General features: G+C 47.8%; 1 protein-coding gene across 1 annotated transcript in view; it reads right to left on the bottom strand.

Moving 5' to 3' along the window:
- Positions 1 to 12,348: 12,348 nt before the first annotated feature.
- Positions 12,349 to 17,831, bottom strand: part of KCNU1 (potassium calcium-activated channel subfamily U member 1) — a 38,746-nt gene continuing 33,263 nt past the window's right edge. Inside the window, 6 exon segments of the mRNA XM_088521498.1 lie at positions 12,349 to 12,413; positions 12,945 to 12,974; positions 12,977 to 13,077; positions 13,219 to 13,325; positions 13,636 to 13,833; positions 16,394 to 16,533. Coding sequence (XP_088377624.1) covers positions 12,349 to 12,413; positions 12,945 to 12,974; positions 12,977 to 13,077; positions 13,219 to 13,325; positions 13,636 to 13,833; positions 16,394 to 16,533 — 641 coding nt within the window.

The raw sequence follows: 17,831 nt of genomic DNA, 5'->3' as shown, positions 1-17,831 counted from the left end.
TATGCGGAATTTTTAACTTAGAAAATGCTAGTGGCAGATGTCAGTGTGTGCTCCTCATTGCCTTCCTCCTCCTGCAGCCCCCAGGGCCTGTTTGCTGCCCCTTCTCTAGGGCAGGAACTGCACCACCCTGCTGAAAAAACGTATTTATACCCAATTCTCTGCAGAACTTCCTCCAAGTCTGTGTGCAAAACCCACCCGGGCTGCGCTGCGTGGCCAAGCCACAAAAATGCGGGCTGTGAGGGAGAGTTTGGCTTGCAGGGAGCTCCACCTCCCTTTTGGTGGAAACTGCTCAGAATTAACAACATGATACTGAGCGTGGGGAAGGGAGACCGCCTGGCTCCGGGGCCTTCCCGAGGAGCGGGATCCGAGCGTCCTCGCCTTGTGTGTGTGAGTGGTTTTGCTCACCGAGGGGCCGGTGTTGAAGCCTCCCTTTCAGCAGCTGGACCCGAGTCGCTGCTGCCCCGCGAGGGCTCCGGCGAGCCCCGGCACCGGGGGCTCTGCAGCCAGGGGCACACGCAGCTTTTCCGCCTCCCTTCTGACCCCCCTTCCTTTTTTCCACTGGGGAACCTTCTCCTCCACCTTCCCCTGCGCCTCCCCCCAAACCTGAATGAGCACTTCTTTCAGTAATGGGTTTTTTCCACCTGGTTGACTTGATGAAAGGTTTATGAGTTGACATTATGTGCGAGAAGAACAAAGCAAGCGCGGGGACGCGCGCGGGGGCGGCGGCGGCCTCCACGGAGCTGCTGAAAACTTTATTACAAACTAAGAGACGTTGGGAGCAATAAATCAGCCGGATGCTCTCTGCAACCCGGCAGAAAGCTGCAGAACGGAGCGGGAAGAGCCCGGGGCCAGGCCCAGCCGCGCTGGTGAGGGGCCCCTGGACACGTCCTGCTTCCCCGTGCCAGGCTGGGATCTCCTCAATCCCTACAAAACCGCCTGGAGAGAGACCTACCTTTGCAAAGGAGGTTTCCAGAGGCAGCGATTGATGCTTATGCACTCTGCTCGGGGGGAAGGTGAGCTGCTCTCAACTCCAATCCAAGGCTGCCGCCCGTGTCCTGGAAATGTCACTGGAGAGCAGGGCGCTCCGGGGATTGGAGACGTTCCGTTCTGCAAATGACAGGGTACAGTCACAGGTGCTACTCTAGCCACGGGATCGGATGCAGTTGCTCGGGCTTAACTTGCTGAACTGTTAATTAATAAAAAGGGAGAAGGGGCTAATGCAGGAAGATGCTAAACAGCTGTAACTTCGCCCAGGTCACTATTTCTAAGGCTTTTACCACAGAGTGATAGATTTACTTTTCCCCACAACAACTATCAGCCGTTACAAGCTTTGGAGAAAAGAGTTTCATGACTCTAAGGCCAAAAGTTTTCTTAATAATTCCAGCCTTGCCACGGATTTATCCTACCTTAAAGCAGCCGAAGAACCTACACGGTTAACAGCCTTTCTGCAAAGAATTCCACAATAAAGTGATGATTATGGGGCTTAAAGAAGAGCAGAACAATCAAAGCAACCCTAGTATCTAACACTGACAACTGTTGACCTGCCTGTAAGCTTCAGAATGGAGCTGATTTAGGGGAACTGGTCAGGACCAGAGACACAGCAATACAAAACCGGCTGGGGACATAAGACCTTAAGCAGGTCTGAACACGGGCAGAGATACATGGAGGCATGAGAAGGTGACAAACACTCACCGAGGATGGAAGCAAGTCCAGGTTAACACAGGATAACTGGGGAGTTTTGGTCTAAGCTACGGTGTCCTGGCACAACTGGGCTGGGAAGCAGCATCTCTATATCCCAGGGGCAGAACAGGGTGAGCACAACCTGCTCTCATCCCAGAGTCACTTCACACGAGAGCAGTGAGCACACACCACAGACGAGGAGGGAATCAGGCTGTTAACAACATTTCCAGAAGTGACTAATGCTACGGGATGCTCCTATTCTTAGGTACCTAGCTTGAGAGCTCCTGATTTGCAGATAGTACAAAACAACTGCATGAATTTTTTTTAGGCAACTAGGTGCCTTTAAGATATATCTTTAAAATCAAAACCTGTCTCAAATCATCACTGGGAATCTTGGCCTGTGTGTAATGGGCTTCGAGGCACTTGCTCGGGAAAGCAGCCCGAGCTGCGCCCCGGGTGAGCACGCAGGGACACGCAGCGCTCACGCTGCGGAGAGCAAGGGCAAGGGCTGCCGAGAAAGTGCTGAGCCTGTTGGAAAAGAGAAAGACCAGGTGCCGCTGCGGCTGCGCGCGCGGCACTAAATCACCTTTCCCACCTCTGCGGCTCGGCTCTGCTCCACGCTCCCGCCCTGTGAGCAGTTCTGATGCTCTGGGAAGCACAGGGAGCACCGCACACGAGCTTGCAGCTATAGTTAGCACCATATCCGTGTGCTACCTGCTTACCTGGGGCCCGGGACGGGCAGAATCCATCATTTCTTTAGGGTCTCTGGCTGCTGCTGAGAGCTAAGGAGAAAAGAGAATCATAAATTGCCTAGTTATTTTTTTCCGTGACAAAGCTGGAATCAAGCACACGAGCTGTTCTATCAGACTGCCCTCAGCCGGATGCACTGAAGGGAGTCGGGTAACTTGGCTGCAAAAGGAGAGCAGGAATTTGTTCCCTGCTGCCAGCTGCTGTTGAAGCAGCAGTAGGCAGGCTCTCCACTTCCCTGTTCCAGAGGCAGGTGAAGAGACAGCACCACAATAATCCCAGCTACTTGACTGCACTTCTGCTGGAGCAGGGCTTCAGTTCGAGGAGGGACCAGAAAAAGGCACAGGATTTTTGAGCATTTTTTTACCCCATGTAGCTTTTCTAGAATTGAATTCCAGATGCCACTGGAGGTCCTTCCACAGCAGCAGCATCACTCCTGCCTTGCAACATCTCATTTTACACTTTTTTTTTTCCTCCCTAAGTAATTATATTCTAATCCAGAGCCTCCCTCTCCTCTGCCGTCACCCTATTCTAATCAACAGCCCTACTCTGGCTCCAGTTCCCTCCCTCTCCACGGGGCAGCTTTGTGGCGCCACCAAGCCTTGCCCCAGGCTGTCGAGGCCACCACCCCGCAGAGGAACGTGACCACTTGATCCCAGCCATTCCCCAGGGTGGATTCTGCTCTGAAGTGACAAGAAGCTGAGGAGCAGCCACGTGTCCCTCCCGCTGCCGAGCGCAGGACCTGGACGCTCGCGAGCTCCGGACAAGGAGCTCTGTTCTCGTCGGTCTCCGGCGGCGTCTCCTTTTCCTTGGCAGCAAACCTGGCCCAGGCACTTGCTGACCAACGAGGCAGTTGCTGTTCACTGGAATCACCCTTCGGAGGTCGCCGCAGCTGTCTGAGCCCGGGGAGGCTGCGGGGAGCATCTGCCATGGGGGCCGCCACTTGTCAGAAGAGGTTTCAAGCTCTGACGGATCCTCACAGCAGCAGAGAGGCATGTCCAGACCCAGAGCGGGGCTGCGGGCTGCAATGGAGGCGCTTTCATCTCCCCCTTCTCTCTGCTTTCACAGATGACTCTTCCATGTGATGTGGCTTTTAATTGTAAGAGTTATATGTGCCATTAGTGGTTTACCTGAAGGGAAACTGAACCATAAAAATAGCACCATTTTGCTACTCTGTTTATATTAAGCTGGATTTCCCTTTTGATATTTACTGAGGGAGATGTGGCCTTGTTTCAAGATTCAGTGCAACTAGTTAAGATTTTACTGGAGGAAGGAATTTAGCCACTGGAATTGCCATGGGCAGCCCCACAACCAGTTGGGTAGGAGAGAAGCAGGCAGGAGCCACTACTTAGGGCATCAGATGACATCAAAGAGGCAGCTTTTAGCAGGCAGTAAACTCTGCGTGTACAGAACACTAAAGGAAGCACAATAACATCCATAACATCATTGTTATACAGGCACCTTTCATCCTGAAGGACAGCAAAGGGCTCTACAAGCTGCAGATGTCAACGCTGCAGGATTTGGGGTGGTTTTGTTCTTAAGTATAGTGGAAATATTTGCAATTTTTACTTTGCTTCATCTCACAGGGATGGACTACTATTTACCGTCTCAGTCTTAAACTGATTAAAAAATTATAGCTTGGAGAATTTTGTCAATGAAAAACATCACTAAAAACTTGCATGAAAAATTTAAAAAGTCTTTTTTTTCCTATATTTTGGAAGTTTTTTTTTTTTTCCCCCTGGGGAGAAAATGTTATTTTCATTTGAAAATATAAGCAATCAGCTACTGTAAAAGGTGAGGGAGATCTTTTGATTAAATCCTGAGCGATGCAACTTCTTTACATTGTAGGCAGCATTTTGTGGCCCCCTTTATGAGCGAGTTTAAAGGCAGCAGCAGTAACACGTGGATAGGAAAGGGGATGCCAGTGGCATAATGCACTGTACAAAACGCAGAGGAAATGTGAATATTGGATAAGCCCCTACCAAAACCCATCTTACACTGTTCAAAGTGCTGTCAGTTCTCTGCAGGGGCAAAATCCCAGGTCTTAAGGGCTTAGGCAAATGGAAATGCACAGAGCAAAGTGCTTGTGTCCTACCTCACCTTGCTGGAAAGCATCAAGTGCTGAGTTAGGGCTACTGGGAACTGAAAGTGCAGCCGCAGGAAATCTGAATTGCCGCACAACACTATGTAGATGAAGAAGGTAAGATGCTACATACCTGCTGGTGCCCAAAACAACTTGCAGCCTGCACATCAAGCCCAAGAAGTCAAGGAGAGCTGAGCAAGGCAATGCAAATGCTCCTCAGCACGTGCTGGGAGTGAGTTAGGCAGCGGGTGGAAGGCTGGGAAAGCAGGAGGTGGTGGTGGCTGCTGTCCTCAGCCCGGCCTCGTGGCCCAGGCATTGCTTCCTTCCACAGCGACCCATGGTGTCACTTTTGGAAATAACTGGGCATCCACAGGCTGCACCAAACCAAGCAAGACTTGCACATGCTCGGCTACACCGTGTAGGTCTCCTGGGAGGCAGCTGACCCTGATGGAGGAGTGGGTTTTAATGCCATCTCACCTGTCTCCTGGGCAAGACCTGCTGACAGAGACACTGCTTCATCAGAAAGCAAGCGAGTGTTTTAGCTTCATCTGCCTCCTGCTAGAAGAGGTATCGTAAGAGCACGCAGCACTGACCAAGACTGCTAGCACACAAACTCCAGCTCCTGCTAAACTATAGGCTGTGAGACCATTAAAGCAGGGGAAGGTGTTGGCAGGAAGGAGATTTAACCATCTTGGTTCTAATTTCATCTCAGTGTCCCAGCAGGATTCCAACTGTTCCATCCTTCACACTGACCCAGACAGGTGGCTGCTCTCTCATCTTCTTGCAGGCAGGCAGTAAATACTGTATCTATTACCAAATGCAGAATTCTTATTGCAAATTTAGCTCCCCGTTTTAGCCCCTCAGTCTATATTCTGCAGATTCCTCCACATCCATCAGAAACACCCTCCTTTCATCCTGGGGAGAAAGCAAATCTGTGTGATTTGGAGCACTTCTGATATCAGCTCCTTTTTGTTTCGGTTAAGGCTGTGCAAAAACCCTTGAAAATGCTGTATCCGTAAGGAGGGTGCCTTGCTAGCATTGTAGCACCCCCAGACAAGGCTGCGTGCTCAGGACTGTTCAGGAAAGGAGAACAAAACGGCTAAATTTACTCTCTGCCATTGTCTGCCTTCACTGGAGGCTGCCTCGGGCATCTCCACACTGTATTATGCAATATAGATCAAGGCTTGTCCACTTCTACCCCGCAACACAAACAAGAGCATTAGGTTGCAACACGAGCTGAAGAAGTAAAACCAGAAAGTTTAATAGAAAGCAGCAGACAGCCAAGCAGACCTCATCCTTCTTTATGGCGTGATAGGCTCTATCAGCTCCATTTTCTGTTGCCACCCACTGTTTATGAAGAAAGCTACAATTACTCCTATTTGTCGGCTCGGTCTCACGAAGCCCTGGGAAGTTCAAAGCACTCCCCACTGGGTATTTTTTTTATGAGCATGCAATTACAAAGTGTAACTTTGGGATTTCTTTAACCTACCTTTCTTTCCCACGCGCCCAAATGTCCTTGTGTCCCTCTCTCCGTAGCTTCTGTCTCGCTGGAGTATCACCCTGAGAAGACGGAGACAGTTCGGATGAGTGGGAGAAGAGAGAAAAGATCTACTCAGGGCTTGACCAGGAGCTTTAAAAAGAAACTTGCCACACCGAGAAATTAAATGGGAGACTAAGTTACCCAAACAGCCCACAAAACCCAGGCTCTGGGATGTTAACCGGGAGCAGGAAGGACTTGGAGCAACGTGCTCCACACCAAAGAGCGCGCGGCAGCACAGACCCTGCAGACAGCAAGGCAGGGGTTCCTGAGAGCTCCTTCCATACTGCTGTGTTCATATAGAGATGTGTGTCTGAAGGTGCCACTATTATAATGGAAAATGTTTATTTTTGTCTGTAACCCAGACGGCTGGTTTGCAGTATTTCAAATCTCTGTAAGTAAATAAATGAGGGGCCTCTACTTTCGCCTCTCCACTGCAGTGTGTATACATGAGTGTTATTTCATGTATCAGATTCCTGTACAAAAACTGCTGTCAGGCTATTAATAATCTGGAGAAACACCTTGAAACTTGACTCAATGAGGGCACATTGCAAATGGGCTCTAATGGCTTTTATTTCTCATCTCTGTCACCACAGATCTAATCTGCCACTCTCTCATTTTTTATCCTCTCGGGTCCCCTCCAAAGCCATCCAGCATCTCTTCCCTCGGTGCCGGCGGAGCAGAGGGCTCCGTGCGAGGGGGCAGCAGTCAGTTCTAGCACAGAGAGGTCAGAGCTGTTGTGTTTGGTGGAGCAGAGCCTCGGCTGCACACCTGGAGCAGAGCAGAGCAGCCCCACGCTGCTGTCTGCCACTTCAAGGCCTAGCAGAATGCAGAAAGAAAAGGGTGACACGGCCCTTGGTGGGAAAATATCCCCCTCTACACACAGGCCTTGTGTCCCACACCTCCCACCAAAAAAAAAAAACCCAATACTTTTCATTTTATGGACAAGAAAAAGTTGCCTGGATTCCAAGTTTCCCTTTCAGCCACAAGGAAAGAACCCACCACCCAGCCCCAAAAACCCTCGACCAAATCCCCAGATAACGACATGTGTTAACAATAAATAAACATATAAACAAGAGCCTGCAACTGAAACTAAGTCTTAGCCTTTTCCCTGCTTTTGGGCCCATTCCTGCAAAAGATACAGGTATAGCCTGGGCACCAGGAAAATCTGACAGCTTGTGCCACTGCATCCAAAGACACGCTCCCTATTTTGAGTTGTGTGGCACATTTGCCTGAAGAAATAAACATGAATCAAACTCTATTTGCCTCCTCTGAAAGAAATGAGAGAATGGAAGAGGACATTGAAAAACACTAGCTTCATTCTTGTGCAAGACTTGCATCCTATTAAAAACTTATGGTCAGACTTTAAAAGTTATTTAGATGCTCAAAAGTTCTTAATTAGATGCCAGCACTTTTTTTTGTAATGAATTTGCATTGCCAGGTATCTAATTATCTTCAGTAAACTGGAGCTATGGGGAAAAGGCATGAGGCAGTTTCTAATAAAGTTCTGCAGTAGGTGGAGAGAAGCCCCTTCTCGGAGAGAAGCCCCAAGTCCTTTCTCTCCCAACCAGTTTGACATTACAAGCTGTTCAGGAATTCTTTCTTTGCTGTTTTACTTGGTTACAAAAACATTGATTTAAGGAATATTTCTCAAGCCTCCTGTGGGAATCCAAAGCAATTTTCAGAGACAATGCATGTGCAAAAATGACTAACGTTTTCTTTGAGGAGGGGAGGAGATTTAAGACTTTTGACTCAAGGGTTATTTTTTTTTTTAATTCTCCCTCCTTCTTCTAAGTATCTCTTTATTCATCACTTTAATTACCTAATCGTAAATTTCTTTAGGGGGTTACTTAGAAGGAAAATTAGCATCAAAGCTTGGCAGTAAATTCAGGGGCTTTTGGAGTAGGTCCAAGCTGTTTCACCTGTGATTAATTAGATGATTTTTTTCTTTAGGTGCCAGAGGGCTGTTGAGGTCTTTAAGCAGTTACATGACTGCTGGCAGCCCAGGAATTATGACTGATGTGTTAGTCTGGGATTGGGGACTGTTTTCTGGATATGCAAGTACGTCAGTCCGGCCACACCGGGGTGACACAGGTCATCGTGGTGAGGGCACAGGAAGGGGATGCATCCAGTTCTCCCCTGCTGCAAGGGAAGGGTATTTACCAGGGCTGGGATGAGAGGAAGAAATGCCCTCTCCTCAGATGTTAATCTCCTAAAGAGTCACAGGATGAAGTCATAGCAGTGCTGCTTCTTTCATTTAAAGCCTCCACTGGGGTGGGCTTATTCCGAACGGGAAAACGGAACCGTGTCAGTACCTTCTGAGAAAGCAGATGCAGGTAGAGCAGGGAAACAAGAGACTTCACTCATTAGTGCTTATCTGACGGCCCACGTGGGCTGAAGGCCGTGTCGGAAGCACTAATGATCTGCTTGCACACTGCTTAACAAGGTTAGCTCACCTAGTTCCCTCTGCACGGCCTCCTGCCGCAGCCAGAGAAGCAGCCGCACTCAGGCAGCTCCAATCCCTCCTGGCCACCGCAGGACAGCGGCAGTGACACGGCGGCTCCGCGGCACGCGGGTGGCAGGGCAAGAGAATAAGCTGGAGTAGCGAATGGGGAAGTAGGAAAGAGTAGGAAAAGCCTAGAGACCCCCTGACAATTAATGATTAAAAGAGACCTCGTTCTGTTCTGGCATTAACTTAAACCGTCAGGAATCGAGAGTTTATCTGAGGAGAATAAATCATTTCTCGCGTGAGATACGTGCTTTGGGGGGCACTGTGTATACACACTCTGAGAAGCTGCTCCTGCTGTCATGTACCTTTTCTGCCCAAGTCTTCTCAGGACAATGAGATGTCCCTTCGTATCAGGAGATGGCTCTTCATCCTGCTGCGTGGTACTTCATCTCCACGGGAAGTTCCTTGCTCTCTCACCAGCTCTGTTCAGAGAATAATGACACTTGGTATTTGCAGCCACCTCTTGTTTTCTCAGTCCCCAGCCTGCTTCATCTAACATTTATAGAGCCTGGATTCTCCTCAGATCTCATTGACTATGTGTCACTCACCTGCACAGGCTGCACTGCAAACGCCAGCGCGGCTCGCAGCACTGACAGCCCTCACCACTCATCCTGCTGCATTATATCTGACTGCACAAAGGCGGAGGGAGCAAAACAACCCACGCCCGCACGCTGTGTTCACCTCTTTACAGGCAAGGGCTCTTTGCAGAGGCCTGCGTTCATCTGTGCTTGTGGTCGGCAGCGGGTGAATGCATGAGTTAGGGTCAGTGTTTTGCACGCACGAGTCTCTGGAGAGTCCACATACCCCTACGAGCACCTTTGGAGAGGTTGCTGGGTCCGTTCTTCTCTCATCAGCCTGAAATGAGAGTGTGGCCCAGCAGATGAGATAAACAGGATAGGAACAGAGCCAGCTTACCGAGTGCGTAACCCCAGGTAAGGAATTTCCTCGCCAAAAGCAGGATGATGCTCCTTGGCTTCTGTAAACGAGCTGACCCATCTCATAAAGCACAGGGAAAACAATCAACAGGCAGTGCTCCACGAGGGCTACTTTAGCAGCCTTCCTGCCACCTCTGGAAGAGCCTCCATTAAATCCCATGCTCTCTGACGAGGGTATCATTGTGTTAGACACGTGGGCTGTGCTGGGAGGCCAGAGACACAGAACGGCCCGGGGGAAGGATTCCTCCAGGCCTGGACTGAGGACTCCTCAGTGCCGTTCTCATCTTTACCACCAAGCTGGTACATGACCTTCAGCAAACTGCAGCTCTTCTGCTTCCCTTGAAATATTTTCTTGTATATAGCACTTAAATACGCTAGGTCATGGACAGCTTCTGTATTTGTTTGGTATCTGACACAAAAAACTTCAAAACTCAGTTGGAGCCTCCAGTAACACTGCTAAAAAATAACTACTATGAATATTAATTTCCCTTCTACACACTGAGGTGACCTTTACAGCCCGGAATGGGTGCAGATGAGCAAAGGAGAGTGCAGAGATGCTGCACCAGCTCTGTGCACCACATGGTGGTCCTCTCTGCAGGAACTACATTTACTCATACACATCTATATGCTACCTACCCATACACAAGCAGATTGTGTTGCTGAGAATTCAGAAGCTGTAGCTTCAAAAAAGCCCGCTTGCATGAACACACACAGAGCCTCTCCTACACCTTTGCTTTTCACAGTTTATGACAACAGAAATTATTCTTTGCTGGAGGAATGTGGCATTGTTGACATTAAGAAAAAAAAAATGAAACAGGCCTTTGCTTTGCTTGAACAGCACATGCCTTCTTGATCAGCTGCCTGAGGTGCCTCATCTGTACAAAGCATTTAAATCTGTCTAACATCAAAAAGTAAGGTAAGACAAGTCACTTTGATGCTCCAGAGCACATGCCTAACATGATTACTGCAGAATCTTCCTGGTGATAATAGAATTATGCAAAGAAGGCCTTGACCCATTAATGCTTTTACCTTCCTGAGGGTTTCTCTCCCCCTTCCACGAGAATTGCTTGCACAGAATAGCAACCACACAACAAGCTAGAACAAAGTGGAGAAGGTCCTTTCCCACCTCGCCATCTCTCAGGCTCCAGCAGCTGAAATACCTGGAGACACGGGGTACCGGGAAAGCTCTGTGCCTGGAGACGAGAATCCTCCCCTATCACAGGGGCAGTGTCCATGGACGAGGGGAAAGCCTGCCCCGTGTGCACCTAAGAGACCACGGAGACGTGGAACAGACCAAGCAAAAAGCACCTGCTGCAGGCTCTTCTTTCTGTTGGAGAGACAGACAGATATTCACTCCAGCTCCAGGGGTTGTGTCAGTTTTGTGCCATGCAGAACAGCTCTGGAGTAACACAGTGGCACATCCAGTGCTTGGTGCCCTGGAGCTGGAACTAACAGGTTCTGGTTCACAGTCACGAGGGAGCATTTTCAATATTTGTCCCCATTTTCTAACTAGAGCAGATGATGTTGGATGGAAGAGTTTGCTGGCAAGATTGCATGAGTTACTGGTACATTCAGGAAAGTTCTAAGTAAATAGATTTTGGTGCTTCTTGCAGTTTTTTTTAATAAAAATGCCTTAACATTGCACAGGACCTGTTTAAAACAAGAACAGAGAGTTCCAGGCATGTGCAATTATTTAAAAGCAATAAAGCAAAAAGAAAAACCCAGGAATGTTACCTCCTCCATGCTCTGCTTAGACGGAGAGCACCACAGCTGCAAATAAAGAAGGTTTTAGATGATGCCAATATAAAAAGTTTGCAGGCAGTCTTAGCCTAAGTCATCTTCCGTAGCCAACTCTCAGCTCTTCCTAGCACTTGTGTCCAACTCTCCAAAGCCTGTCCTGGCTGCTGCTTCTATCCATTCAGTCTGTTTAAATCATGCATGCAAGGGGATGGACTGAAGGACAGTATCACTGAAGCCTCATCCTGCCAGAGGGCGAGCGGAATCCAGTGCTTTTATCTGAGTTTTTATATGCAGGGGGTGATGGCAGGCCAAAAAGCTGCTACCAAGAGATGAGCTGGCTGCGCTGGCACCCGTTCAGCCCTGCAAGGGGAAGCACGCTTGCTGGGGTATTTTGTTTGCTCTGAGCATGGTTCACCCATTGCTGCTTGCAAGCTGTCCTGAACTGCAAATGCACGACTAGTTTGTTCCAGGAAAGAGGAGTCCAACACATTAAGGCTCAGATCTCAATCCAAACTCCAAACTTCTCCAAGGGCAGATATGTTTCCATCTGGATTTTTAGTCTAAGACTTGCTCTTGTTTCTTATTCATGTTATTTGAACAGAGTCCCTAAAGGTCCCATCCTTAATTATGCGGGGCTACACCAAGCACAAGAGACCGTTCTTTTCCCTAAGCTCTCATAATCCTAATTAACAACTATGTTATTATTTTTCCCTGGATCCAAAAGGCAGCATTAGGATAGAGACAGTTAAGTAACTCACCTAAGTCTATAGAGCCAACTTGTTGCAGAGCTGGGTATTGAAGCCAGTTGCTTGACCTTGAGTTCAGTGCTCTACCTTATCCCTCAAAAGGAAAAGCGCAAGCCCAGATCTGCCTGCTCCCCTGGGTGGGAAGGCTTCTGGAGTTTTTGTTTTAAACAAAGACTTATTTTCCTTTCTTCCTGTCTAAAACAGAAAAAGGACCAAGACCTTGTTCTTGAGCTTCAGGGTTCTGTTAATTGGCTCCCTAGTAAAATTACAGAGACTCAGCTGCCTGATAATGATTGTAAATGACAGATACTATCAAGTTTACCTTGTGATGTCCCTGGGGAGCTTGCAGTTAGTTTAGTCTGAACTCTGCGTCAGCTGTTTGGGTTCCTTTCTTCTCAGCATGTGGTATCTGGACTCAAGCTGCAGTCTTTCAAACCTAATTAGTGTTAGGGGGAAGAGAGGAAAAACCCCCCTCTCTCCTGCTTCCCGCAACTGACTTTGTAACATAAGGGTGGGACTGATTTATGGTTCAAGTTCATGGGGGAGATTCTGCTTGCCTTTTTTTAAAAAATTTTACTTCTTTTAGTGCATATCAATCCAACATCTTCCTGCATGAAAAGCACGTATTCTTTGAACTGAGAAATTCAGCAGAGAATCTCTAAACCTGACACAGTCACTGAGTTTGCCTTTACTTGGGACTGCTCTGTGCAGGGCTTAGCAGAGGCTCAAGTTTTTGCCCTTTTCCTCACAGAGAGGCATTTTACTCTCATTTTCATGTTAGATCTTAACAACATATTTTTATTTATAATCTCATGCGAATGTTTAGCCAAATTCAAGCTGCCTACTGCATGCCTAAGAAATAAGAATCAGGAAAATTTATTGTGGGATCTTCATAATTTGTAGAATTCTTTATTTGCAGGGCAGATCACAATCTCTCGTAACTCTGGGATGAGGCTGTCTTTGCTACCTGGTTTCTTGCTTCGGAGCTGACTCTCCCCTCCATGCCAAGGTCATCAGCTTCAGAGTTGAACGGAACGACACAGAAGAGCAGATCTGAGCGCAACATCTTCAAGCTGCTGCAGGGACGAGCAATCACAAACCTGAAAGAGCACGTGAAATCCAGACTGCTTTGGGAGCTCTTGCTACTTAGTACCTAGGGCAGCCAGCAAGCCACAGTGTGCAACTTCAGAGTTGTGACTACTCATTCGAATTACAAGAAATTTCAGATCAAGTGCACTTGCCTATTCTTGCACGGATTGGGCTCGTCCATCAGACGGTAGAGCCCAAAGCAGAGTATCCCAAACAAATCTAAAGCTCGGCAGTAAACGTCTCCAAAGCAGTTCTCCTGCTGTAAGGGAAAAGCAAACACACTCTTATTCTACTTGGACCAACACACACAATTCAGCCTAATACTAAGTCAGGCATTTAGCCAATATCGCTGCAATTTTCACTGCTTGCTATTTCTAACATTTGAGAGATGCAATGACAGGACCAGGACCCTTAAGTGTTTAGAACTGGATAAAATAAAAATGGAAAGAAAAATAGTGCTTCCCAAAAGCTTAGAATGTTGGATTAAATTAGACCATTTGATGTCTTTGTACTTTTCAAGCTGGACAGTGGATTCAGCGCATGCAGTCGCGCTCCGTGACGCAACCCACCGTGGCGTCCGGCAGCAGCCTCGTGGAGAGCGGCAGGAGCGCCAGCTTGGACCTGGCGCGGGAGGCGCGGTGCGCGGCTCTGCGGGGAAACCTGCCCAGGACGCTGCCCTTCTCCAGCAGCCGCTCCTCCAGCGCCGCGCTGGTCCCGTTCGTCACCAAAGTCTGCAGCAAAGCCAAGATGTGATGGTTGTAGTAGGTCTGCAAAGGAAAAGACACTGGAAATTCAGAGAGGAGGTGGGATGCCTTGGTTCCCCAATGAAAAGCAAAACTGCTCCAGTGAAAATCTGGAGACTACTATCAACGACACAGCAGTTTTTTTCTGCCCTTAAAAGTAGTTGCTAATCATGTATAAAGTATTCTGCCAATATTTATGGATAACCATAGCCAAACGGGAGCTTTTCAGAAATACAGATGACCCTCGGCCACAGCCCCTTCCATTTCTCAAATGACTCTGGCAGCCCAGGAGGGTGATGGGGTGAAAAAGAGGGCGCAGACCGTGGGCAGCGGCCGTGATGCTGCACAGCGAGCGAAGCTCATGAGGACACCCGCCCTGCTTGGCTGGGGCACTGCAGCAGGAGGAAGCTCTCTGCCCCTGCAGTTGCTTTATGGGTTTAGAAAACCTCCTTCTAGGTCCCTGTCCCAGAATACTTTTTTGAAAAATAATACTGTGGTTCAAATTCAAATTTGAGGAGAAAAAAATAACACAGCCTTTTTTGTTTTTGGATCTAAAAGCATTTCCTCTGATCGCAGTGCATCAAATAACCTGATTCCCACCCTTTCCCTAGAAGCTCATTTCCCGTACAGAGCCACTTGGTGGAATCTGTCACCTGTATTCTCCTGAGGAGAGACACCAAACAAGCTGCAGCGCGGGAATGGTGTTACTAAATCCAGGCTCAACTCAAATCCGCTTAAGAACATCTGACCATATTGTTGGGCAAAAGGCTCTAATGCTGTTAGAGTAATTCCCAGGCTTTTCAAGTAAGGCGCTGTAGTGCCGGGTTATCCAGGAGGGAGACAGCTTTGGGGGAATCTGCACTTTACATATTTAACTGAAGCATGCTGAGCTCTTTAACATATCATTGCTGCACTTTTTGACATCAAAAGGATTGTATTTCCATACTCGGATGAATTAATAGGATTTGTGTGTCACCCCCATTCTGTACTTTCTCTGCTAAGTTACACTGCAGGAGTTTGAAAGAAGGAAAACAATTAGGGAGGTATGGATGCACTCCGGGAAAACTGCATCCGGAACAGGCCTCCAAGGCTCCTGGAAAGGAGCTCCTGGACGTCACCGCACACTGGACTGGTCCCTCCTGGCCCGGCCTTTCCACGATGCTCACGGTGACAGCAGGCAGAGGCCACGCTGCACTGCTGAACTCCTCCTAGTCCTCCTCATTCCTGCGTTTTCCCCCGCTGCTGCAGTTGCAGGGCAGTATCACATTTCCGAATCCAGCGGAAGGTGCTCCTCTACTCTGAAGCAGAGCTGAGTGCTGATTATTCCTGGGCACACTTGGAATCCGAAACTTGACTGAAATTTTATCCTTTAAGACAGGTCATGCTCTGTCTCAAGCTACTTTTACACTTGACATTAGCAGTCATTAATTACTGTCTGACTGATTGACATATCAGTGAGCAGCAGCAATATAATACCTTCACCAACACAGAAGCCTTCTCAGGAAAGCCTAACTGGACTTGACACACTTACTTTGGACTGCTTATCCCTTTGGGAGATTTGTTTGCTATTTATTCATTTTCTCTAAAACTGCCACCCAAGCACTATCCCCTTGGCCTGAACTGAGAGCAAGATACATGGAACTTAGCTGAGGCCTGGGGAATCAGGGTGAAGGGGAAGAAGAGGCTTTCACAAAAAGAGAAATACATTTTGAAAATGCCACTTTATGAGCAGAACTGTTGTTTTGCAGCCAAATTGTAGCTTAACTGAACCAAACTGTCACTCATAGGTGTCACTGCAAACAGTATCACTCACTTGTGAGCACTCACGTCACCAGGATAGGAGGGTTGTGTTCCCTCTGTTCTTGCATTTTTGATGCTGCGTCCCTGTTCCTCATGATGCAAATGTTTTTAAAGGGAAATGGCTAGGAATTTACAGAGAATCAATATGTTCTCCTCTTCAAATCTGCTGTGATCTTCTGGATCAGCAGGAATTCATTTGATACCATTTCAGAAAATAAGCACTGAGAGATTCCCATTGAGTTCAACAGATTTACTACCCAAACTTCCACCGAATTTCTGCCCAGGTGCCAGACTGACAGCTAAGAGAAGAGCTCTGAGAAGAGCTAAATGTTCTGCTTCTCCCCATGTCTGCTCTAGTAAAATGGAGACAGTGCAGGTTCCTGTTCCCAGCTCACCCATGCGTCTGCAGCCAGATTTGCAAAATCCCTTCTGCACCAAGGGGGAAGAACCCCGAGTCCTCCTAATCTGCTCAGCCCTTGGCGTCACTGCTGGAACTTCCAACATGGGGCCAATTCGTGCCCAGGTTTGGCTTCAGTGACTGACGTCCCCTCAGAGGGACAAACTGTAACAGCCTATTATCAAGTAAGCACTGGGAGTCCTGTCTTTGGGGGCTGACACTTGTCTTTCACGCTGTGGAACTCACTACCCCTACAAATCACACAGCCTCAGTTACCAAACTGGTCACATAAGAATGGACACAATCACTTTGTTACCCTCCTCATAAGGAAGGGATATCTCTGATGCCATTAATTATGATGGATTAGGTCATGATGCGTCTACTTACGATAGACAAAAGGGAATTCAAGAAGCTATCTGAGAAGATATCCCCTGCGCAGGCAGCAGTGGTGAAAAATTCATCTTGGTCTATGAGCTCAGAATTGAGGTCGAAAGCTTGATTGATGAACTGGACATTTGGGGAAGACTCTGTTGGAGAAGGAAGAAACAGGAAACAACTTAGAAACAGAACAAAGTCATCCAGAATCAGAAGTAAACTTCATAAACTTAGCTAGCCATTCTGTGTCTGGTACTAGCCACATCATCCTGCAAGTGCAAAGGAAAGAGGGAAAAAAATATTCGGTGCTGCTGGCCACGTGTGCAAGAGGAGCCAAAAGACACAGAATTCTAAAAAATAAGGGGCGGGGAGGGTTAACCTGCTGCACAATCACTATTTCTATCGGCTTAAATTGGAGGAGAGTCCCCTTCACAGCCCTCCTACCGTGACAGTGATGTTAGAATCTGCACTAGCTTCTCAGCCTTATTCTTGCTGTCTGAGAGAATTCCCCCTCCTCCGAAAATGATTCTTCTTTAACTTTCTTTTCTATTTTCAGTGGATTGTCTGAGCACATCCAGGCAAAGGCCCCTACTGTGCTGCTGAATGTGCTAGGTCTGTCCTGGCATTCCAGCAGTGCCAGCACTGATGGATGGCAGCAGCGCAGCTGGAGGCAGGAGTGCTGAAAGGAAGGCAGACCAAGAACCCATATTTTCCCATTAAAAAATAGAGAGAACAAGTAACTCTATGTGAGTAATGATTAATTTCGATTATGTCCCCTAAGGCCAGGAGGCATCTGAGTGGATCATTTTTAAAGATGACTAAAGCTAGCCAAAATCACAATGCTATTAATGTCTCCTGTTGTCTTGCGGTATCAGTGTCATCCTTCAGCCATGTCTTCTCAATATAGATATTTTAGCAACCCTGCGTTTTAGGAGCTGGCTCTGCATCTGGTATTAATCAGTACGACTCCACGACTAGTTTATAAAAGTCTAGGTATTAAAAAGCCTGGTCCTGCAGGCATAGTAAGCAACTCGCATTATTTCTCCTCACCATTCTCTTTCTTTTTTACATTTTTACAGGATGTCTCCCCTCCACCGACACCCCAGATCCTGGAGGGAGATCACAGTGGTGCAAAGGCTGCCTGACGAGTTTATCTTGACCACACAACGTCCCCTCCAAGGAGCTGGGCCTCAGCTCAAAACATTTCTGAAACTTTCAACACGGAAGAAATTCAAGTCTAAATCAGAGCACAACAGAACATCCAAACATCATTCCAGGAAATTCAGGAGTTCTGAAATGACTCTGGAGGAGCCAGGACTAGCTTATCATGGCAATCAGTTAATCAGTGCACATGCACCTAATTAATGGATCTAGTTGGAAATCATCGGGGAATGAAGGCAAAAAGAGCCAAGGACAGCATGAAAGAAGCAGTCCAGCAGAATAAAATAAA

Source organism: Tinamus guttatus, unplaced genomic scaffold (genome assembly GCF_059628265.1).
Source record: "Tinamus guttatus ecotype Peru unplaced genomic scaffold, ASM5962826v1 Tinamus_guttatus_pri_ptg000123l, whole genome shotgun sequence".
Classification (NCBI taxonomy): domain Eukaryota; kingdom Metazoa; phylum Chordata; class Aves; order Tinamiformes; family Tinamidae; genus Tinamus; species Tinamus guttatus.
The sequence above is the reverse complement of the archived record's forward strand: the minus strand, read 5'-3'. Positions and strand labels throughout refer to the sequence as shown.